General features: G+C 34.3%; 2 protein-coding genes across 9 annotated transcripts in view; one reads left to right on the forward strand and one right to left on the reverse strand.

Annotated features, from left to right (window-relative positions):
- Positions 1–1,435: 1,435 nt before the first annotated feature.
- On the forward strand, positions 1,436–23,229 carry LOC125648066 (heat shock 70 kDa protein 12A-like). 8 transcript variants are annotated; one of them, XR_008796119.1, is made up of 9 exons: positions 1,473–1,646; positions 1,794–1,862; positions 4,595–4,939; positions 7,075–7,293; positions 7,729–7,867; positions 16,355–16,538; positions 16,641–16,710; positions 22,269–22,340; positions 22,902–23,229. XR_008796119.1 is itself a non-coding variant. In XM_056141230.1 (6 exons), the coding sequence occupies exons 1-6, from the start codon at positions 1,572–1,574 to the stop codon at positions 11,749–11,751; spliced, it is 1,911 nt and encodes a 636-aa protein (XP_055997205.1). In that variant the 5' UTR covers positions 1,436–1,571; the 3' UTR covers positions 11,752–11,941. The 8 variants fall into 8 exon arrangements, 4 of the variants coding, with proteins under 4 accessions (XP_055997205.1, XP_055997206.1, XP_055997208.1 ...); XR_008796118.1 differs by having other exon boundaries at positions 16,355–16,505; XR_008796121.1 differs by lacking the exon at positions 22,269–22,340.
- A 1,130-nt stretch (positions 23,230–24,359) lies between these two features.
- The window catches only part of LOC125648062 (sacsin-like), a 34,036-nt gene continuing 32,434 nt past the window's right edge, over positions 24,360–25,961 (reverse strand). Inside the window, exon 9 of the mRNA XM_048874963.2 lies at positions 24,360–25,477. Within this exon, the coding sequence (XP_048730920.2) occupies positions 25,205–25,477 (273 nt within the window). The 3' untranslated portion in view covers positions 24,360–25,204. The remainder of the gene's footprint in view (positions 25,478–25,961) is intronic.

The following is a 25,961-nucleotide window of genomic DNA, read 5'->3' on the forward strand; positions in this document are numbered from 1 at the left end:
TGGGTGTGGTAAAACAGAAAAGAAATATGCTGGTGTGACGTGTTGTCAGTATATTTTTCTGAATTAAAGTAACAGAAAAGCAGTTTTCGAAATTCGTTTAAAACTTAGTACAGACTGGGTTTATGCCAAAACTAGATGACATAGACCTCATCGAATTGGCATAGACCGCAACATTGAAAAAAATAACACAAATTTAAAACATTTTTATTGACTTTTAAAGTACATGTACTTATAAAGCATATTTTCTTTCCATTTCCAAAAAAGTGTTCTCTTTTCCTCATAACGTTTATCAGACGTTGACTTGTGGGATAACTCAATTGCTTTAAACTAAGAAAATTAACATACACGTTTTGTTATATCCCAATTACAATTGTTATAGACCAGTGCCATTTGACATAGACTCGGTCTATGGTTAATTTCAAACACCAAGAAACATCCTAAAGGTCAGTTATAAAACAACATCACGCATATTTGTAATATATCAACAAGTAATTTTGAAACAGTAAGACCTATATATATATTTTTTAAAAATAAAAATGCAGAACAAAATCAGTGCATTTGCCAAAATCATGTTGTCATATTTGAAAATAAATAAATAGATATTAGGTAAATAAAGACGAAAAAAGCCACCAGACGTTAGTTTTGTTGTCTTATGGTTTTTATTGGGAATAAGAAGGATAGCACGATCCCTCATGCCTGCTGGTTCCTATACACGATCCTGCTATATGTACATGTATACAGAGTCTAGTTGGTTAAATTTTAACACAAAAAGAATTATCTCGTAATAGGAAAGTCTTCCACTTTTGTACAAAAACACCCAAAGTAAACCTCCAAGTTGTATACAGTAGATGTGTGGTTGTTCGCATATCGGAGATAATTTGAATTCAGATAATCAGAAAATATATTTGAAATAAAAGAGGGTGAGAGAAGAAACATACTATGCAAAATAGATAAATAAATAATAAAACAATGTTGAATATGTGCCTACGTATTGTTCGTAAATTGGGTGAGTGGTATTTGTACTTATGATTACGAAGGTTGGTCACGGTAGAATAACCTGGTGTTATTTTATTTACAGGTAATTGTTTACACCTGCACGTTAATCCAAGTTTAAGGCGTCTAGCTGTGCCTTGTTCACACCTGTTATCATGTGATTAAAATATAAAAGATGACTTGGGAATTGTTATGGAGATAACACTATTGTAAATATGCTTTGAATAAAAAGCCATTGTTTTCAAGTTGTTTATTCGTTATTAGATATCTTAGACATAATTCAGAAATCTTATGCATTAAAATATCAATTTTGGAGTTGGATAATACAAGTTAATTTGTATCTTTCAAGTTATGATGTGCATACGAAACAGAAAACTGAGAAGGGGGTTTATTATTACTATGGATTTAAAACCAGTAGGGCACCGCTTCGAGTTAAATACCACGCATGCGCAGAATCCGGTGATCCGAGTCGTTCTTTTCCCTATATATTCTATTAAGAGCGACCCTGAGCACCAGCGACCTCCACCACGGTTACACCGGTAAGTCGCTACTATCTAGATTCACCATGCATCATAAACATGACACATGACGCAGTTTACTTTCTCTTTGAATACCAAGAAGGACACATCAGTAATTTAAAGACACTCACTAAGGTAAAACAATTAACTCGACATGATGAATAATTAGTACTTTTGGTACAGTACGTGTACTATTTCTGATATATTTTAAACATTTTCACCGTATCATTACTGAATTCCTGAAGTTTCTTTGGGTGAATTACAGTAACCTTGTTATTAAAGCTGCAATCAGTGAAGCAGAAAACGGAAAAATCCTTTTGTGCAGCTGTGAAGTGCATTTCGTGCGAAAAGGTATGTAATCATAGTTTTGGTTTAAAATACGTAATTTGATGGAGTTTCAGACTCGATACAAGGTAATGCATTTTGTTCTAGTCTTAACTTAAATAATTAAATCCACAAACGTCGACCAGAAATGTAGTTATAAATGCTAAGAAGCTTCTACATGCTCATATCATTATCGCTAAAATCTTGTGTTTACTTCGTTCTATTTTTTCTTGCTGTATGTTTTTAGTTGAGTAATCTTTGTGAGGTCCTGTAGTTCATATAAAATTACTTCATGTGAGGAGTATGATTCTCCCACTAAAGTAAATACTAGACTGCTTTCTCACAACTGTTTCTCAGTTTATACACTTTATACTAGACTGCTTCCTCACAGTTACATCTCGGTCTATACACTTTTTACCTGTCATTAGAGTAACTGCTTGTCCTGATTGAGAAACTAGAATATAACTTTGAGTTTAATCAATATATCAGGTGATAACACTAGTATGTACAAACATACAGTCCTTTCACTTATTTTGTCTACAATAATTCTGTGCTAGACGTGTTTTTTGTGGGGTGGGGGGTGGCTACTTCATTATCAAGAAAATGATACATACTGAGAGCGATTTTTGATCTGATGACGTATGATTATACACTCACATTGTTTCGTAATATGTTGTACGGTGTGACCGTTGAGACGAGCGAAGTCTAGCTGCAATAATGTAGCCCTATCCATTTTTTTTTATTCTGACGTTTTCGGGATAGGGCTACAATTCCATATGATCTCCGTAATGGTGCAAAATAATTTTATGAATAACCGATAATAAACTCTGTGTATTAGTCCCAAATGTTGTTTACACCAAAAGGAGTACCAACTTTGTGCTCGGGCATGTCTAATAAAGGTGTTTTTCATTAAATATAATGTACAGCATGCAATATTCTTCGTCTGCTCCGCCATGCTTGTTATCGCGAGATCTCGTAGGTGGATCTAATGAAAAACCTAAACATTGACAATCAGCGCGAAAATGTAGTTACTCGAGCCACTTCGACAAAGAAAGGAAAATCATATTGTTGCAGAAAGAATTTACACTCTGCTGTTCGGTTTTTAACTTGATATTAAATTCAAACCTTTTCAATACCGACAAAATAGCTTTCGCCTCCATACTTGTCCATTGATGTAAATACTACCTTATATGGCATATGCAAATGACTTGACAATCGGAAGTTGAAACTTCAGTACATCAAACATGGCGCACAAATATGAATGGAGAAATTGGAATTTATCGAAATTGTTGAAAATGGTAGAATAGAGCCTCACAAATCTTAAGTTGAAGGTTGTAAATTTATATATTGACTAAGAAACATAGAATATCATTTTATTTACGTAAAGAAAGTCAGGAAATGTTTAGAATGAGCGCAAATGTTGCGGGAGTGAATCACTCCCGCATTTGCACCATTACGGAGATCCTAAGGAGTTGTAGCCCTCTCCCTAAAAAAAAAAATAAATAAAAAAAAAAAAAAAAAATCAGAGAGGGCTACATTGTTGCAGCTAAGCGAAGTCCATCAACATCTTGCAACATGACTTTTATCCGCCTCTTCATTTAACACAAATTGTGACGTCATATTAGCTGCAATGTTTTTTTTTCTTCTTCTCTCGAACCAAGCAAAAACAAAATGTTTGAAGCTATGAGAAAGCTTGTCTGGAATTTAAAAACGTTTATGGTACTTTCTAAACAATCTAATTATTTTAATTACGGGGTTGTCAATGAAGTATACCGCAGTGACGGCGACATTTTTACGGAGGCATTATGGGTAGTCCCCATCATTTTTCAGCTGATGAAGAGCAAATCACGTGACTCAATTGCGTAATCATTAGAGCGAGCTCGTCGCGTCGCTTCGCGACGCGAGCTTCGCTCGCTACTACTGAGAGCGATTTGTGATCTGATGACATATGAATATACACTCACATTGTTTCGTACTACTGAGAGCGATTTGTGATCTGATGACGTATGATTATACACTCACATTGTTTCGTACTCCTAGTTTTATCTTAGAGTAATTGATCTTCGTATACATGTATTCATTTCATATTTCCAATATTTATTTTTTTTTTACAATTTGTAATGAGAGTCATTTCCTAATGAATGCGTTACAGTTGTGAACAATGCGCGAAATTTCATTTTTAAAAATACATGAACTGTTCATACCCTCACGTGTTTTCAAAAATAAAATTTGTTTCTGAAATGAATAAAATTAAACACTGATGTCAAATTCCAGTTATCATATACAACATTTTTACTCATTGACAATGCCCTGGTTACTAGTCTCTCTGCTTGCTTGTTAATATCTGCAATAGATAAGCGCAATCGATACGAAATAACCACTCTTTCCCTATGACCCATTTTCAAGCAATAAGGCATGTGCACAGTCATGAATACAAAGTCGTCTGCCTTTTATTATTATACTAAAATTCACTTGATCAGTATTCTCTGTGCAGTTTATGACCTTAAAAACCCGAAATTCGAAACGTTAACGAAATTGGGGTATATTTTTTTCTCTATAAGGAGTGATATCCTCTTATTTACTTCAGCATTGTGGAGAAAATGTGATTTCCGTTTCGTGGATATTTTGAATATCCAAAACTAAATGTAGACAAGGTCAAAAACTTTATCTACCATGGTATATTTTCTTTCCCTTCAATTCTTACTTAACAAGGATTTCCATATTTCAATTGAATTATTCATTCTTATCGTTCATTTAAGGAAATGGATACTAATTACTATGATGATGAAGACAGAATTAAACCGGAAGATTACCTTTTCGTGGCCGCCTTGGACTTCGGAACAACATATTCCGGGTACGCTTTTAGCTCTAGGTCTGACTATAGAGAAAATCCGATGAAGATGCATGCCAACCAAGCCTGGAATGCTGGCGGAAGTTCGCTGTTCTCTCTTAAGACTCCGACATCCCTTCTTCTGGACTCTGAGGGTGAATTTGTCTCCTTTGGTTACGAAGCAGAAAACAAACATGGTAGCCTGGTACTGGATGGAGACAGCTCGCGCTACTTGTTCTTCTCGAGATTCAAAATGAAACTTCACAATCGGGATGTAAGTGATAAACTGAATCATTTATGATTAACCGTCAAAGTATCCCAGTGGTAAATTAATCGAGACGTGCGCATGCGTAAAGAGTCTCGGCCAAGACAGAATGGATCGTTAACAAATCAAATTTTAGAGTGATACCTTTATATATATAAGATTTTACGTCATGCGATGGAGTAATAAAGACTATACACTATCTCTTAATGTAGGTCTATATTATTGTCCTTATAGCTGATAACGTCCAAATATAAGTGAAAGATTCTCAAGGGAATTTTTATAACTTCCCTTTCAATATAAGAAGGTGGTTGTTTAATGGCTGCTTTACGGCTTTATTCCAATGGAAATCACAATCACAAGCATCTTTGTTTTTACAACACTAGCTGGGTGTATATACACACCTGCTAAATAAAGGGACTGCATTCACTAATATTCGTTGAGTTACAATTTTCGTGAATTTCGTTGTTGAATTGATCCACGAAATCCAGTGTTCATCGAAGTTTATTATTTCCATTTTGATTTATGATGAAGAAACCTGTTCCGATATACGTAAACATGTCGAATTAATTCAGTCCAAACATTGCTGATAAAATATTTAAATTGTCCCCATTAGTATGATTAGCAGTGGATATTTTGTATTTATACTTTATTCAATAAAATATTCATGGAAATAAATATTTAAATATGATTTTAGAAAATATAACTAAAACTAGTGGTGACTGTAATTCAAAGGACACATCGTATGTTTCTAAACCTTTTAATTTTTTCAGCAAAATTAATTCATTTTATGCCTAAAACTACTTTACATGTGTATTAAATGAAACAGTTTGCGTAGTTTTTTAGTTTGAAAGCGATGAAATTCAAATCTTGCAAAATGCATATTTTCTTCGATATTTTATATTTCCTAACTTTGAATTAAAATGTTTTAATTCATTTTTTTTTTAAAGGAACGCGTACGTAACAACAGCAGTACGCTGTGCTCCCACTACCTAACAACGTGTAGATGAAAAAAATAATGATAAATAAAATTACTTGAATAGAATTATGATTTAAATTAAAATTGTGATATTCACTATAAATTTGATCATTTTTATTCATTTCTTTTTTTCGAAATGCACCCGTGACAGTAGGCCTAGGCCTAGTTATCGATGATACATCGTACCATAATTTAAGCCTATCTAACTTATCCAAAAATAAATTTAATGATAATTGCTTTGTTTATTTTAGAAACAAAAGCAACTCTAATTACAGATGAATAGCATTACCAAATAGTGTTTAGACAGCGATCCCATGTAAACATTATTTACTCGCAAATGGCAGATTTCATACTCGCTTTCCTCAATACATTTGGGTCGCTATTTGTATGCACTGGTGGCTAGAGGATATAAGACTTGGGAAATTTGTCAACATCGAAATAAATGCTATCCATGGTAAATAAATTAGGCCCCTAAAACCCGAGTTTTTAAAAATATCTTGCACTACTTTCACAACAAGTTGATCGACCAAGGTCGCATAAGACGTCACTGTACCAAGTGGCTACCTAACTAATCTTAACTAGTAGCCTTTTTGAAATCGGACCTTATATTTAAGTCCGTATTGTGGCTAATTATCGCAATATTTCGGCAAACGAACTATTACAATTAATTTCTATAAGAATAAGGAGGACAAAATGCAATAATTTTGTATACTTTGAAAACACGAGATGTGTCCTTTAAGGGTTGTAATTTATGTATGCAATATGCCTGTACAAATACGAGAGTGACTCTGTTCTCCCTCACCTGTTTAAGTTTGGGGCTTTGGTGCATCGACTTTACACTCACGAATTCTATTTGTCTCTAAGCATATTCTTCTTTAAAAATTAAATCAGTGTGAACTGTGAATAACTATTTATATTAAATTTTATTTGAATAGTTTTATTTACGATCGGGATCCGGGTATGTAATTCTCTGCCATTTACATTTTTTTAGGTAATTGTAATGACGATATTTTAGAACGTGGTAAATTATTTTGGAGATTATTCCTACCCACGAATTTAAGACTCCTCAAAACAGGGACTTCTCAAACAGAGTAATTTTAAGTAGAAATCCACAAGGACGTATATTTATGTATATACTCGTAAGCCAGTTATCTTAATGTAACTACAGCTTCTCAAAGAAAACACACGGATACCTGACATTTCCGGAAAGCCATGGCCAGCAAAGGACGTTTTCATGCAGTCCATTAAAGCTCTAAAGGATCATTTGATGGAGCGACTGACTCTCCAGGGGTTCAATATCACAATCCGAGAAATACGATGGGTGTTAACGGTCCCTGCCATTTGGAGTGACTCGGCGAAGAAATTCATGCGCAGATGCGCAGAACTTGTATGTAACATGTTCTCAGATGCATTTACCAAATTCCATGCTACAATTCGCTTAGATAATTGATTTTCTTTAAGGATATTTTGTCACTGCCAAATGTCTCGCCTTTCAAGTAAACGTCACATATGACAAAAAGATTTTGAAGTCTGTATGGTATATTTTCCCGACAAATAAAGGATAATTGGGGTCAAATTTGCCACTTCGAATTTAGATCAATTCAAGAAAGTGTCATATATATATATATATATATATATATATATATATATATATATATATATATGTGTGTATATATATATGTGTGTATATATATATATATATATATATATATATATATATATATATAATCCTTTAGTGTGATAATTGATTTCAAGGCGGATGACAACAAGGTGATATAAATTGATTTGATTCTCTTTTAATACCTTTTGTGGAACGTTTCAGGCGGGAATTCCCCACGAATTTTTGTTCATCGCTTTGGAACCGGAAGTTGCTTCTGTATACTGCCAGCACCTACCAAATCAAACTTCCAATCGAGATCTTTCCAAAAAAGGAACCAAATACATGATTATAGACGTTGGGGGTATGCTTGTGAACTTTTATCTTTTTCTCATCTTACTTCCTAAAACAGAAAGCACCCAAAAATTAAAGTTATGGCCTTAATGTCTAGTGATAGTTATTGCTTTAATTGTTTTGAAAAAGAAAAATACAAACTTTTAGTAGGATAGTATTGTGTATATTTTCGAATTTAAACTACCGTTGTGTCAAAATGATTTTGATTAATTTTCATCCCCCCCCCCCCCCCCCCATATCATAGATGGGAGAATATTGTTTTGGCCTATCTGTCCGCAACTTCAAGTTTACTCATAATTTTTGTTATATACAAACTAGGTATTGCATATATTATTTTGATTGCTCATTAATAGAACGCCTTATATAATAATATAAAATTACTTACGTGCATAAACATTTGATGAAATATGTGACATAAGAATGAATCAAGGAATGACATAAAATCATAGACTTTAAAACAAAATACAAAATTATAACAATGTTGTAAGAAAGATAAAAAAAAAAAAATACAATGTTTACTATGTACCAAATATACAAAGAAAAAGAAAGGTACACATTAACGCACTTTGAAAAAGAAAAAAATTCAAAGTGCGCAATTTTTTCAAAGGGGGTTGCCACATAGCATGGAAAGTGAAGATAACGAACACTAATTAATTTCATAAATCCCATAAAGATAGAAAATAAAGAGTAGGACAAACACGGACCCCTGGACACACCATAAATGGGACCGGGTGTCCAGGAGGAGTAAACTTCTCTTGTAAGTCGATCACACCATCCGTGAGTCCGATATCTTGATCAGGTAAACGGAGTAACTCGTAATCAAAATCAGTATATGAAGAATGGCATAACAATTCGAATGAAACACGTCAGACAGTATTCGACCTCAAAATACGATTTTAAGATAGCAATGTTTTAAGAATTATAAAAAAAACTGTCTTTGCAAACTGTAAAGCTGTATTTGCAAATAAGATTATTATAACGACCATAGAATTTGCGAAATACTGACTTAAAACGATGCTATTGAAACCCCAGTAGCATACTCTACTTGGTATATCAACAAGAAGCCCATAGGCCTTATCGTTCACCTGAGTATTATTCAAAAGTATCGATCACTAGGCCCTAGGACTATGGAATTTAGAAACAATATCCCCCTCAGCATATCTAACTCAAATTTTAATATTCAGCAAGAACATAAAGCAAGAAATGTTTTTAAAACTTAAATACCCGGAAAATTCCTATACTGATGAAAGAGTATACAGACATGTAATACATGTAACCTTGACATGATATGAATAGTTTGGACCCTTCCTAGAGTCAAAACCTTTGGGTTGCGAAATTTGCAATGTGCTCCTTTTCCTCAATTTGCCTTTGGTTTTTAGCCCACCTGAGCCGAAGGCTCAAGTGAGATTTTCTGATCGAAATTTGTCCATTGTCCGTCGTCGTTATCGCAGGCGTAAACTTTTCACATTTTCATCTTCTTCTTCAGAACCACTGGGTTAATTTCAACCACACTTCGTAAAACGCATCCTTGGGTGAAGGAGATCCAAGTTTGTTCAAATGAAGGACCATATTCCCTTAAAAGGGAAGATAATCACAAAAATGCTAAAATGGGGTGGGGTCTTTTAAAAATTTTCTCAAGAACCACTGGGTCAGTAGAGCTTTCTGACATAGTGCAGATGCAAGCTTGTTAAAACCATGGTGCCCGGGGTAGGGTGGACCATAATAGGGGATCAAAGTTTTACATACAAATACATAGAGAAAGTCTTTTTAAAAATCTTCTTCTCAAGAACCACTGGACCAGAAAAGTTTATCTTTACATAAAAGCTTTCTGACATAGTACAGATTCACGTTTGTAAAAAGAATGCCCCCTCCGGGAGTAGATTGGGCCACAATAGGGATCAAAGTTTTACATGCAAATATGTAGGGGAAATCTTTAAATATGGACCAAGGTGACTCCGGTGAGCGATGTGGCCCATATGCTTCTTATTATACGGTATCAGCAAACGTCAAGAAGTCTTTCAACTGATAAAGACAATAATAACTATAATAAATTTAACCCCAAACTACAACCAAATTCCTTACTCATTGTATCATGAAATTTACTATTATGATAAGGAACTACTTCTTTCTTCTAAATATCTTATTTAGTTTCAGCTTAGTATCGATAAAATTAAAGGTGTGTTTAAATGTTTTACACATAAACACCATACACCAAGATTGATCCAACCCTGGAATCAGAACCCCTACCCCGTGGATCATGAAATTTACAATTTTAGTAGAGGCTTTCCTGCTCTACGTCACTATGCATTTTGCATTTCTTACAGATGTGCGGTTTTAGAGAAGATTTTTGAATATTAATCAATATTTGGCAGTTTATTCCCTGCTCCTAAGGCCTCGGGGGCGCAGGCGTCCAGAAATTTACAATTTGTCTTCCTTGTCCCAAAGATCCTCCATACCAAATTCGAACAGAATTGGAATGACAGTTATCAAGAAGTTAAAACTTAATTGGTAACGCACAACGGACGACGACGGACGCTGGTCAATTGAAAAATGTCACCAAGAGTTTACTTTATAGGTGAAAGGTTAAGATAACGAACAGTGATCAATCTCATAACTCCTATGGTGACCTAGAAAGTCGACACCATTCTACAGATTAAGGTCAAATACATATGTCAAAGCCAAATGTACATCGGCAGCGAAGTATTTGACAGACATTTCCTGTTACATATTTGTAAGAACACTTTTAAGATCATACGATTCCCCCGAGATTCTTTCATGTACAAATGGTTGAAGATGATCATGACTAGCACTTCGAATTCTCCTTTTATAGGCGGAACTGCAGACATCACCGTCCATGAAAACCTAGGTTCTGGCAGACTGAGAGAGCTTCACGCTGCTACAGGTGGCGCCTGTGGCGGAACAGCGGTAGACAGAGAGTACAACAACATGTTGACTAAAATTATCGGCACCAAAGTCATGATAAGGCTTGCTAAGCATGAAACTAGTGCTTATCTCGATATTTTCAGAGAATTCGAATCCGCCAAACGGTTAATAAAACCGGATACAGAGGGCTGGATTAGATTAACCGTTCCATATGCAACAGTCAATGCCTTATGCGAAGAAATTCGTGGTCAGAAGATGGAGGACCTGTTCCAGAAATCAAGTTATGCTGAAAAGGTGATCGTAAAAAAAGACAAAATAAACATTGATGCAAGCATTTTGAAAACATTCTTCGAACCGGCCACCGACGAGCTAGTTGTCCATATTAAGGAAGTAATTAGAAACCCAAAATCTAAAGATGTCACAAAAGTGCTGCTGGTAGGAGGTTGTGCAGAATCAAAGATTTTTCAGAATGCTGTCTCTCAGGCGATTCCCGGCGTTCCCGTGATTGTCCCAGAAGAAGCAGAATTGGCCGTCCTAAAAGGAGCTGTAATCTTTGGTCACAATCCAAAAGTGATCAAATCTAGAATTCTTCGGTATACTTATGGAACGGAAATAACGCCTAACTTTATACGCGGTGTTCACCCGAGGTCCAAACTAAAAAACATCGCTGGAATTAACAGATGTCTTGGTGTATTTAAGACAATAATGTCTGCTGGTACCGAGGTAGAACTTGATCAAAAGATTTCACAAATGTTTCTAACGGCCACTGCCTTTCAATTTGCAGCTGGTCTCTCTGTCTATTGCTCACCAAACGTAACCGTCGAATACACTGATGACGATTCATGTTTTCTATTGGGTAGAATGTTAGTCGAGCTTCCAGTTGTTACAATGGAACAACAACCAATTTTCGCGGAATTTTGTTTTGGAGATACCGAACTTACCGTTACTACAAAAGATATGTTTACACAAATGCCATGCAAATGCAGTTTTAAGTTAAACGAGGATACATGACATTATAATCGTCAATACACATTACAAAGCCAGAAGAAGCTGCTTGATTTTATAATTCTGTATGATGTTGTACGACTTTCATAATACTACGAAAGCTTTGACTTGAAATTAAATACTAGTGTGAATTTTCTTAATTTCATGAAAATATTATAGATGTGCCTACATTCCAATAAATTGAAACGTACTGAAAGATAGATATTGTTGTTATATTTGTTCTAACAATTTTATAATCTGTTCGTATAGATTCCGCCAACTTGTGGGAACAAATTCATTAAATCTCCCTAATGAATTTAGAATTTGTAATTACATATTCAAAATTTTGACATTTCTAGAAAGACGTAGATTTCAAAGGCTTACCTTTCTCCTTAATTAATAAAACATCCAGCCTACCAGATGACGTCACGGAATTTCTTACCGATTGTTCTCCAGCAATGTGCATTACTAATAAATGGGGATTTGTTCTCTTGTTACATCACCATTATCGTCCACCTTCACAATGCCATTCAGACAGTCATATTCTATTCTATGATACAGATCAATGTATCATATTGTCATTTAAAAAAAAAAACGGGGGAGTGCAAATACAATCTAACACTATTAACCGTAACCGCTGATACATATATCGAAATGGACCTAAAATAAAACAACGGCGTCTTATTTTTCAAAACTTGTGTTGATACATACACGTATGTCATTTATCTCTCGCCGAAACAAATTGTGTCTTACATCATGCTACGATCAACCCATGCATCGTTCCAGTAACAGTGTGTTACAATTAAAATACCTCATTGCTACCGCCTTTTATAGCGCAATGCAAAATATGTGGCACCTCTCCTCCAGTTGGTGAGGTACCTAGAGGTACGGCGGGTGTGACCGGTCAACAGGGGATGCTTACTCCTCCTAGGTACCTGATCCCACCTCTGACGTGTCCAGGGGTCCGTATTTGCCCAACAATCTATTTTGTATTGCTTGTCGGAGTTATGAGATTGATCACTGTTCGTTATTTTCACCTTTCATCAAATGGGAGGTAAAACAACAGACAAAACCAAATGATTTATTCCATTTCCAAATCATTATCATTGTTGAAAATAGAAGTTCCCAAACCAGTAAATTTTCATGAAAGGTGAAGATAACGAACAGTGATCAATCTCAGCTGATCTGCATCTTCTCCTGTTGGGGTTATTTACAGTCTGCTGAGTTGGACTGAGACAATGGGTGATCTTTAAAGAACAAGGTACGGTTGTATACATAAAAAGGCCCAAAAAATTTCTCTCTATAAAATGTGTCTGGAATTAACCTTAATCAGAGTTTTAAGAAAGTAAAATAAATGCCAGGTATACTATGTCAACAAAATCAGAATGATAGTTTTAAATGGATAGCATTATGACATCATGAATAAGACATTTCCCGCCTTTTTCTCAAAATAAGCCCGGAAACTGACAAATGTCATACAAATTATTGCTCAGGAAAAGATGTGCGCATTTGTCGAGCAAAATGAAAATGATATATATTGTGTATTATTTTGAGATGAAAAACATGCTTCAATATGAATTTGCTCGACGCATGCGCTGTATGTTTTCTAAAAGGAAAACCACCTGAATTTGTGGATATTTTCATTGAAAATGGCATTTTTGCAATTTTATGCCAACTTCAAGCTCTCGTCATATGACACAAATCATTTTGCTGATCAAACTGAGTGAATTTTGGGTTTGCTAAACTACTCCTTAATTGAATGCCAGGATTTGAGCTCCAAGTCAAATCATCAATATTTTGGGCCAGATGACTGTAGAAACCGTACCTACTTCTTTATCTTGAAGCCCTCCAGGGATGTGACTTTTCACCTCTTCCGGTAGCCTGCTCCAATCTCTGATGGATCTTAGGAAGAGAAAATGGTGGTATATATCCTTCTGGCTTGTTTCAGATTCCTATGTCAAGATTTGTACATCCTTTGCAGAACAGTAAAACTAAACTCAAAGTTGGTAATTATACTACTTTGGTTATACGAAACATGTATTTTGAACTGTACGAGTTAGCCCTGATTGTGTGTGTCTAAGATATCATATGGCCCTGTGGTCTGAAGATCGTCATATTACTTCTCAACATAACTCTGTTAACTGCATAAATTCAAATCAAACCTTGGAAGTATACAAATAATCGAGTGTTATTTACGTATGAGTTACCCTTTGAAACACCTGTGTGAGATATCACAATTTGTGATGCATTGTTTACATGCGATAAAGTTATGGGTCAGTAATGTTGATTTTCAATTTTCAACAAATGGCTTCCAACTTTCCGAAAAGTTTATCATCTTCAGCGAACTCGCTGTCCGTTATCTTCACCTTTCATATTGATTGCATGAGCAAACAAGTTACGCAAATATGGAGAGCAGATGTGCACACCTATTTTTGTTTAGATTTCAAGAACTTCTCCACAATATGACAGCTGTTAAATACTATTTAAAAGGCGAGTGTCTGTCACGTAGAACAACAAAGATATTGAGGTAGGTGACATGGGTTATTCATATTCATCCAAGAACGACATAATGCATATTTAAATGTGATATTATGTATATGAGTCTCACACGGTGAAACACAATTTATGTTGGCTGCCATAAAATAACTAATGTCCTTAAAACTCTACATCTTGTGTTATCTTAGTGTGCCTATATCCGTGAATCTAAACTCCCCATGACCGGCAAGGAGAATGAGAGCATTAAATAAATATATATTATCGAATAGTAAGAACCAAGGAGCTTTTTTCACAAGCAACGAATATTGAATCACGAAAATAAGTTATTCTAAAGTTATATTAATTATTACTTAGGCGTGGAATGTAGTCTGTTTTGTACAATGGAACAAGAGGCTACTTTAATCACCACCTTGACTTCGCACTATAATGGACAGGATTTCTCATGGGGTAGTCAGTGACATGTAGGACCGTCATTACTGTGCTATCTTACTGACCATTAAAGGTGGAATGACATACCTGGTGATTTTTGCTGTTTTCAATTCCTCAAATATTTATAGAAACATCTGTGATGACCCCATTTCACAATTTATTATTTTTTCATTTGGCAGTATTTTTTATATATTTTATAAAGAAAATTGAATTTCATAAACTCTTGAATTCATAGTGTCTTTTCGCGTATTCCTCTTGATCAGTTCTGAATCAAAATATAACAAAACAGTAATTCCAGTTACAATATCTTTTTAAATTATTCTTAAAGGGGGTATAGCTGAATATTTGTTGTATATAAAATACAAACTAGAAAAATGTTTCTACACAATTTCAGATTGGAAGAGTTGTCTTTCTTAAAATATCAAGACCCAAACAACCCCGAGAATTTTATTTTTCATTCAAAGGCTATATTTTCTTTCTCAGATAAGTGAGAATTCTCCTATAAACAATACAAAATAGATAGTTTGGCAAACACGGACCCCTGGACACACCAGAGGTGGGATCAGATGCCTAGGAGGAGTAAGCATCCCCTGTCGACTGGTCACATCCGCCGTGAGCTCTATATCTTGATCAGGTATACGGAGTAATCCGAAGTCAAAATCAGTGTGCCAAGAATGGCCTAACAATCGGTATGAAACACGTCAGACAGCGTTTGACCCAATGATAGGTTGTATTAACAAACTAGATCATTATAACGACCATATAATTTATGAAATGCTGAATTTAAACGAAGCTGTTGAAATCATTGTAACTTCAACTTGTTTGTCACTAGCCTACCTCGATTAAAAACTTACCATACGCATATTTATGTAGCAATATTCCATTATCACCTGCATATGGTGTGTATATCTCTCAACTGAATAGATACGCAAGAGCTTGTTCTGCGTATGATAAGTTTTTTAATCGAGGCAGGCTCCTGACACACAAGTTGCTGGTGCTTAAAGAAGGCTTATATAGGCTGCAAGCCTGCTGCCTAATGCATTTATGTTTCATACATAATAAAATATTGTTTAAATTAAGTTGCTGGTGCAGGGGTTTCAACAGTCCCGTTTAAATTCAACATTTCGCAAATTGTATAGTCGTTTCAACGATCTAGTTTGCCAATACCACCTATCATTAGTTTTCAGTTCATGAAAGAAGTAAAAACTGTCATGCATGTTATAATTATTCAAGGTCTATATTAACAATTCACCACAATGTCATTACTAGATTGTTCTTCAAGTACGCGTGACATTATATAGCAAGAACGAGATATGTTATCTACACCTTTCATTATGAATCAATAAAACAGTATACGTAACAAGTATACATAAGTTGCGGGGTCTCTAAAAAAATAAAAAATCTTAGGAAATAGGCTCTTTCGCCTGTTCTTAGAATTTGCAGTTATTCTTCGGTAGAGCTGGAAAACTACATTGTAGCATACACGGTTTCTGGAATCAGTGTACAACTGTTATTTTCCCATGATTTGTGATATATGATAACTATTTTCACAGCCGTATCACCTTTATGTATATCAAAGTGCATTAATGTCGGGCTCAAAAACAATTTCAAAGGAGAAGTGCACGACCTAAAACGAGATCACAGACCAAAATAGTCAGAAAATGTTTTTGGATTTTATTCTTTAAAAAACTCCTGTTATTCAAAGGACAGTTAGGAGGTTGCCTAATAGATAAGGCAAACTTCGTACCCTTTCCAGATCCACCATGCATCATAAACATGACGCATGACAGTTTTACTTTCTCTTTGAATACCAAGAAAGACTTGTACACATCAACAATTTAAAGCCATTCACCAAGGTAAAACGATTTCTCAATCAAGAGCTCAATATGGTAATATTTCATATATATAATTTTTTTATATATATTTTTACCGTAAGATTATTACTGAATACAAAACCTTGGATTGCTGAAGTTTCTTTGTGTCAATTACAGTAACCTAGTTATAGCTGCAATCAGTGTAGCAGAAAACAGAAGAAAATTGAAGTGTATTCCGTACTGAAAGGTAGGTGTATGTTATCGTGGTTTTGGGTTTAAAAATACGTATATTTGATGGAGTTTCATAGACTTGACACAAGGTAATTCATTTTGTTCAAGTTTGAAATTAAATTGTCGCTAAATGCACAAACGCCGCTTGATTTATGATCTGATAACGTATGATTATAGACTTAGATTGTTTCGTACTCCTGGCTTTATCTTCGAGTAATCGATCTTTGTACCGATATATTCATTTTATATTGTTACGTTGGATATCTCTATAATTTTTAATGAGTGTCATTTCCTAATGAATGCGTTGCAGTTTTGAACAATGCGCGAAATTTCATTTTAAAAAATACATGAATTGCGACGCCTGTTAATACCCACATGTAATTTGTTTCTGAAATTGATAAAATTAAACACTGATGTCAAATTCCAGTTATCATATACAATCTTTTTTAACTCATTGACAATGCCCTGGTTACTAGTCTCTCCGCTTGTTGATATCTGCAATAGATAGGCGTAATCAGTATGAAATAACCTCTCTTCCTATATGACCCATTTTCGAGCAATTTTCATCGATATACATGTACCGTACTGGGATACAGGGCATGTACTGTCATTCATAGTTCACATCTGAAATTTGGAGTAATGTCAATTTTGGGGAGAAGTGTATGTTTGATTTCTACATTGACGGAGAATTGGGAAATAAAAAAAGAAAACCTAGGATCGTAACGCTGGTTATTGAGCTACAGTGCTCTAAACGTGACCTTTTTCCACTTAGAATTTATTCAATTAAACTTGATTTGTCTGTTGGTATCAATACAACAATGTTACATAAGCAACACAAATCAATTAATACATAAAATAGATTCATACTCATGTCTTCTAACACTATAGATAAAAATGTTTAATACTAGTAATAGAAATAAATAATGACTTTTTGCACTTATGTACGAAAACAATTCTTGATATCGAAAGCTTAAAAGGACATCTTAGTGTTAAGGTAGGTAAATACTATTAGAAATTTCTGTCAATCAAATTTTTTCTTTCATTTAAATAACTTTAACAACTCATAACTAAAAAACCCATATTAGACATACCTTTGCGGGTTTATTTTTATACTATGTGCTACAGAGCACATATACCCCCAAATGCAAAAGCCAAATTTTAACACAAGGATGCATGATCTAGTGTTTTATTAAATGCACCAAAGCACATCATCTTAAGCTATAATATATAAAAACCAATAGATATTCATTTACTGAGAGAATTTTTAAAGATATTCAATTGAAAACATACACAATTGCTGTTTAATTTGCTCACATCCTTCAGAAAAATCACAGAATATCGCAATCTAAATTGTTTACATGCCAGTTTTTCTTTAAAAATATTTAGAATTATATCTAAGGTTAACAAAAAAACATATTTTACCACAGTTGACCAGAGAGATTTTGCAAAATGGTCTCTTGAATACGTAAACCCCCATTTTTTAATTTAAGTTTTACAATTATTCTTTGCACACTTTGAAAATAGTAAATTGTAACAGCAAATACAGTCTTAAAATCAAGATTAACAGAATATAACAATATATATATATATATATATATATATATATATATATATATATATAAGCACTGAAAAGGCCACGACACAGTGTCGTGCCCTTTTCAGTGCTTTTATAAATTTCTTTACTGGCCTTGTATCTTCTCAGATCCGACACTTTAAGAAAGTAGGGTGTTGTTGGGTTTTCGTGCTTATATATATATATATATATATATATATATATATATATATATATATATATATAACTTTTAAATAAATATAACTGCCCTACGTGAAGAAATATATATTTGATAAAAAGTACAGAATTTAACCTTATTTTATTTGGATACCCACTTCCGCCACTTCCCGGGGTTGAACGCTCGACCTGCGGAACCAAATCGCCTAACAGCATGTAACCAGCGCGCTAGATTGCTGCACCATCTAGGCAAGTCAGAAAACTTGCTTTCGATGACGATGGAATTCTTGAGTGTCAGAAACTTGCTTTCGATGACGATGGAATTCTTGAGTGTCAGAAACTTGCTTTCGATGACGATGGAATTCTTGAGTGTCAGAAACTTGCTTTCGATGACGATGGAATTCTTGAGTGTCAGAAACTTGCTTTCGATGACGATGGAATTCTTGAGTGTCAGAAACTTGCTTTCGATGACGATGGAATTCTTGAGTGGTTATGGTACTATGTTTTGGTCCGCCAATTAATGTCCATAGATTTCTTATCATAGCAAAATAGTGGAAGGGCAAATTCATATAGAAAGCCAACGGGTCAAAATTATATCCCTGTAACTGTGTATTTGTAACTACGCAATGCAACATTCGTTCAATGTAAATGTAGAAATGTTAAAGGTAATTTGACGTGTGCAGTACTTATCAATCCAGTGAGTTGGAATGACCGTGTAAATGTTTTTACGCAATGCATTATCCGTTCAATGTTTAGATAGAAATGCGCATTCGAAACTTTAAGTTGTCAATTTGTGATTTATTCTTTAAATAGGTATAAATGCAAAACTTCTTTTAAGGTTATTCCATCATTTGCTCTATTGATCTTTGCATTTGAATCTTTCCTGGTTTGTAATCATTTTTAAACAACTCGAAAAGTGTCCCGTGTCACACGTCAATTCATCGTTCAATGTAAATCAATATTTGTAAGCTCTAGTGCCTCATTATGACAACAGGGGGTGTGTGAGGTATCAGAAACGTACTATAACATTTCGGAGCTCCTCTAGTCTTATACACTTGAGTATTTTGCATTATGTCTGATATATATATATACTGTAGAAGAACTTAACATTTACTTTCCTGGGACACCTTCTACTCCATCTTTGTCATTGATATCAACAATAATCATATACATGCATTTAGAGGGGGTGGAATATATCTGATAGACAGAGGCTCTGGGAACGACCTCTAGGCCCCCAATTAATCCAGGATGAAGTCCTGGTGGGGTCCAGGGTTCAAAGCCCTCTGAAACTTTCGTGTTTTAATGTATTTTGTTAATGAAATCTGACATATCTAAAAGATTAAAACTAATAGTATTTTTAGAACACATGTTGCAATCTAAATTGGGAATAAACAGTGCATTATTTAGCTTCATCCAATCATGTTTGACAACGCTGCTGGCTACCTTTTTCCATAGACAGCCTTGGATGATGCAAACATTCCCCCCATGCACAACAGATCACCCCCGGATATTTTGCTATATAGTAAAGTTTCTCCTTTATTCCGTATATCACAAAGGATTTCGGGAGTATGCAAATTAATTTTTGATCATTATAATCATTTATCATATACTGGGGTTGATGAATTGTTTTTAATTAAACGGGGGAATTCTAATATATAGTCAAATTATCCCCCACGCTTCACAGCTCGCCACTGGGAAGTCAGTCACCCATATATATATTGTGTATGAATATAGCTTATTAAACTTAATATATTGTGTTGTACCTTACGTGAATTAAAGGAACAGGTAGACAATTTACACTCATTGTGTAAGGGGGCACCTGCTGTGATAGCAAATATCCCCTATATTACTATTGCTGATATTGTGTGAAATTGAACCATTCACAGTTAGGTGGAAATATCTACTATGCAGAATAAATAAGATATGTTAGTAAACGTACCTCATGTCATAATTTTTTAAACTTTCGATTTGGCTTGTGATCCCTGATGAGAATGCAGCTACTAAGCCTAGAGAAATGTTATGGTGCATTTTTGATACATCACCCCCCTCCCCCCGTCAAAATGAGGTACAAAGGGAGGATTTACCTATACCTCAAAACGAGTTTTGCATTTATACTTATCAAAGAACAAACTACACGCTGACATCTTAGAAGTTTCGAATACGAATTTCTATTTAAACATTCAACGGATGATATATTGCACAACACTGGATTGTCATTGCACTAATAAAAAGTACTGCAGCTGCCAAGTTACATAAAATATTTCTACATTCACGTTTAACATTTCCACATTTACATCGAACGAATGGTGCATTGCATAGTTGCAAATACACAGTTACAATGATAGAATGTTAATCCTGTTGGCTTTCCATAGATCCAAGAATAACGTCTTTAAAGTTACAAGAGTTACTGCTCTTGCAGGACGAGTTATCCTGAGCGCCGTATTGTTCGAAGGATGTTTCACCCAAAGGATTTTTTCTAAGGAAATATCCTTTTGTTCTTGTGAGCATCGCGTCATTTTCTTCACTTTTTTCAGGACACCACAGATGAAGCATTATCTTGCAGCTATTGAAATTATTCAAACCACCTACACCTTTCCCCCTTGTTATGTTGTCATTATGTTAATACTCTGTTATAATATTTCAGACCACACAGACTCTTATGTAGCGATAACGTCGTGCATTACTCTATTTAATTAGTAATATTCATATGAGGTCATGTTTCATTATTGAAATTTTTCATCATATTTCAAACAATATCATACTGCCAATCATAAATGTTGCGTAATCATCAACAATTACATAATATTACATTGGAAGTTGACAACTCTTTAATTCAACCACGCTGGTGGCAAAGTGCAACATGCATTGAATCGTTATATGTGTTTTATATGTAGACCTAATAGCTACATGTAAATTAAGGTGGGATACATTACGAACGATGGTTAATCAGGTTTCGAGATCATACTTCGTCGGGCAGAATCAATCATGGATGAATATAATTGCACATATTTTACTTATCTAGTTTTGTTTCTTTTACCTCTGATTATGATTTGTACTGCGAGGTCAGTCACTAGCTATCATCAGCTGGCAGTTAGCATCAGTAGCGATCTATTTTTGGCATCTATCATCAGTAGTGATATGTTTAGTGGTATCTAGCATCAGTAGCGATCTACTTAGTGACATCTAGCAATAGTAGCAATATTTTAATGGCATTTAGCATTAGTAACGATCTACATGTATTTAGTGACATCTAGCATTAGTAGCGATCTATTTAGTGGCATCTAGCAGCAGTAACGATCTATCTAGTGGCCTCTAGCATCAGTAGCGAAATGTTTACTGTATTTAGTGGCATCAGTAGCGATATGTTTAGTGACCTGTAGCATCAGTAGCGATATGTTTAGTGACCTGTAGCATCAGTAGCGATATGTTTAGTGACCTGTAGCATCAGTAGCAATCTATCTAGTGGCCTCTAGCATCAGTAGTGATGTCTTTAGTGGCATCTAGCATCAGTAGCGAAATGTTTACTGTATTTAGTGGCATCAGTAGCGATATGATTAGTGGCCTGTAGCATCAGTAGGAATCTATCAAGTGGCCTCTAGCATCAGTAGCCATATATTTTGCGGCCTCTAGCATCAATAGCAATATATTTAGTGAAGTCTCAGCTAGTTTTAACTTTATTCTTTAGGATCTTATTTTAGAAGACTGTTCATGTTCTTGTACAGTTTGATATAGTTTATTCAGTAATTCATATTATATAGTTATTTCATGTTATGTATATGAAAATGATCGATGTACAGTATAGAATGTATAATAAGAGTATAATATGTGTTGCCTCTCTCTACCAGGCAACGTTTGGTCAAAGTGAAAGAGCAAGTGGTTTGTATTACAGATCCCTACAGCAATGCCCATGGGCCAAGGTATCATGTTTCATATTTGTTAGAATATGTGATCATTGATTTTTGATGAGGTTGATAAGTTGGAAGTGATATTCACTGAGACCAATGACCGAGGTTAATATCACTACCATGGGATTGATGAAGTGAAATGTTAACCAGTATCAAAAGTCAACAAATTTTTATATGATAGTTTTATTAAATGACTTTACATTTGTTTTGTTCTTTGCTGGGAAGAAGTGAGTTCTCATGAACAGTTATCCCAGAGACCTATGTAACATCACAATGACAAACAAATGATTTGACATATATCATAGTCGCAAACAGATGATTAGAATCTCAGTGGTAATTCGTGTCACAATGATGAATAAATTCAATGTTCACCTGTTGTACAGAAGTGCATAATGAATGCATGAAGTTTCTCTTTAGGAAATGATGTGTGACTTCAGCCTATCAGGAAAATTTCAGTTTTTAATAACTGCAGATTTTGCCTTAACTTTGATCCTCTTTCCAAATATCAAACAGTTTTGATAAGGATAATATGTTATATAGAGTGTATATATAGATATATTTTATGTTTTGTAGAGTCTTTATATGGATGGCGTGAAAATTTTCAAAAATTCCAAACTGGAAGAAATCACTGACTTGATGCTGGAGAAAGAAATTCGACTGCAGATTCCACTTGAAGAAATTGATATTTTACAGAGCTGAACCGCAGTAATACTAGATACTCCAAGTGACTGTAGCAGAGATGATGAAAAATGAAATCTTGTGATTTACGTTCCATTGTTGTAATCACATGTTAGAGGAAACCATCTGAATTTTATAACATCTTGTATGGAAGTTGTTTTGTTATAAGCAAGCGGTTTGGAAAAAGAACCCACAAACGAAAATAAAAACCTTAAAATTCAAATTTAATTTATTACTTTTTTATAAACAGTTTTATTGTACTGCGATATCAGCTCAATATGAGTATGATAAAGTTTTATAACCTCTTGGCTAGATTTTTAGTCCTCCACAAGTGAAATTGGAGGGGACTTTGATATAAGATTAAGATTTTTATGTGCATAATGATATATAAAATCTTTTCAAGAACCTTAAGGGTATATTGTGAAGTACAGGTCAACATTTTGTGTAACTGAATATATTGGATGCAAGGACTCGTATTGCAGCACAGGCATTACTCTTGAAAAATATTTTTTTTATATAAATATAATCTTTCAAGGCATACATGTGCACGTGTACAGTGCTGCAAGAAGCACACTCATTTTGTTTGTTGTCCGGTATCTAGTTCCACATCATTGGAATCACTAAGATTTCTTTATTCTTCACACTAATTCCTTCTGAATTAGTTAGAATTATAACCCTTTCAAAGAAAATATTAAATTAATTGTAGATGTAGGATCCTAATAGTTTTCACTCCTTTTATGGAAGTTTTTGTAAGCAGTATTTCTGTGGAATGTGATGAAATTTCACGAGATGGCGTACCACCTTGTATAGATATGCATATACAGTTGTAGTTTGTTCTAATGGTTTGTCATGTCATTCTTGAGTAACCAACGATATGGGGGTTATCCAAACTGAGATATATTTGATATACCATCGATTTGAACACTGCATTAAGTCATAAAAGCCCCTACAATCCCTGCATTACATGTAGCCCTAGTTATATATGCATCAGACTGTTTCTTTGGCCTAATAAACAATCTAAATGAAGGACTAAGTAAGGAGGTAGCTTTGGGTAATGATCATCCTTTCTGTTGAGTACCAGCATTTAGTTTTGCTTTGTTACAAAGATATGACCCAAACATGTTTTAAAATTTTCTTCAGCAACTCAAATTTCTCCAAATGACCTTGGGTTTGGATTATGACATACAAGTCTAATTTCTGTCCAAAACACCTTTATAACTCCCACAACTTAATTTGCTGGGTGTATCTTAGAATATATTTTAAAGGATTACAGTGCATCATTTTCAACATTTAATACATAATTGCAATATCATACACCTGTAACATCAGTAAAGAATAACTAAAGACTTTGAATTAAAATTTAAAAATTTTTATTTCAGAATTCTTCTCTGTAACAAGAGCTTAAAAAATATCTTCCATAGGTTAAGTTAGACTAATTTATATGAAATATTGAATTTCAATCAAAAAATTTAATCATAGAAATAAGTATAAAGTTGACATAGATTTGGGAGGATGTCATGAATTACACAAAACCTGTGATTTGCAAATTTTTCACAATTACAGATTTATTAATACTTGTATACATGTATTAGAAAGTTTTCAATATACTGTGATGAAAAGTATAAACTATATAACATAGCATTGAATGATAGCACAATATAATATTATGTCTGAATGTTCAAAAATAGTTATACATATCTATGCAAGTCATACTGCGACAAAACACATGAATCAAAGCGTTATTATGACTTTTATAAACGTGTGTGTGTGACGTGTTAACATCAAACAGGGTTTTGAAATGTAATATAAACAAGTATATATACATTACAATTTTATGCAATACCATTACCAAACATTTATAATCAGCATTATTTAAAAAGCAAACTTGTACTTATAATACCACAATGTAGAATGAAATATTAGCCATAAGTAGTTAATGACACACACATTTGGAATGTAGCATTACATATTTAAACCCAAAATACACCATGGAAAGAAAAAACCACGTAGTTGGCAAAAAGAAAAACAATTTACAGATACAATAGAAGAAAGTGTGCACAATGTATTTTCTATTCTAAATAATGACATTTACGTAGTTCAATTACATATATATATAATAACATTTCTAAAAACTCGATGTAGTTATGACGCTGCAGTAATTGTAGCAAGTTCGAAATGTTCCAATGCAGAAGTGCGTATTAAAATTTAACGATCTCGTCCACCTTGTCTACTATAAGCTTGGCCAGCTCGAACGCGCGATCTGCCTGGACTCTACTATAAGCTGTGGATGGTTTGTGATTGGTATTGGGGTACCTCATCCTCTGCGTGTCACGTGTTAGGTTCTGAAGGTCACTCGCTAAACGTCGTAGCTCATCAGGACATCTCCGAGCTAGATTCGAAAGGTTTTCAGAACGTGTAACTCGATTTGAGTCCTCATTATACTGCCAAGCAATCAGAGCTTTTTCAGCAGCCTTCAAGTAGAGATGAAAAATATATTATACAACTATATCTCGATTTTGTTATAGTTCATGCTATACTTTCTCATTCTAAGCGTACGGTTATTGTTTATCAACAGTAATATGTCATGCCTAATTATTCCACAATGAACAAAACACATTAACACGGCTTAACCAATTACACTGTACTTTATTAATTTTATCAATATTTATGTTATTTGACGAAATGTTTTAAAAGCTGTCGGAGGGACACACACACACACACACACACACACTCTCTCTCTCTCTCTCTCTCTCTCTCTCTCTCTCTCTCTCTCTCTCTCTCTCTCTCTCTCTCAAATACAATTGTGATTATTGATTAGATTGAACTTTACTAAACTCTCATCAATTTCACTTAATTAAGAAATTTTCAGTAGACATCTCCCAGAGTGCCCACATGTACCATTCATCTGTTTGAGGTCAGTCAATTCTTGTCACATATTTACAGTGATTTTCTTTT

The sequence above is a fragment of the Ostrea edulis genome, chromosome 6 (assembly GCF_947568905.1).
Source record: "Ostrea edulis chromosome 6, xbOstEdul1.1, whole genome shotgun sequence".
In the NCBI taxonomy this organism is placed as follows: domain Eukaryota; kingdom Metazoa; phylum Mollusca; class Bivalvia; order Ostreida; family Ostreidae; genus Ostrea; species Ostrea edulis.

Excerpts from the sequence above, each read along its gene's own strand:
- LOC125648066 (XM_056141230.1), top strand. The coding sequence starts at position 1,572 with ATGACACATGACGCAGTTTACTTTCTCTTTGAATACCAAGAAGGACAC. Across the intron at positions 1,647-1,793 it reads ATTTAAAGACACTCACTAAG|CTGCAATCAGTGAAGCAGAA; the intron begins GTAAAACAATTA and ends TTGTTATTAAAG. Across the intron at positions 1,863-4,594 it reads AGTGCATTTCGTGCGAAAAG|GAAATGGATACTAATTACTA; the intron begins GTATGTAATCAT and ends CGTTCATTTAAG.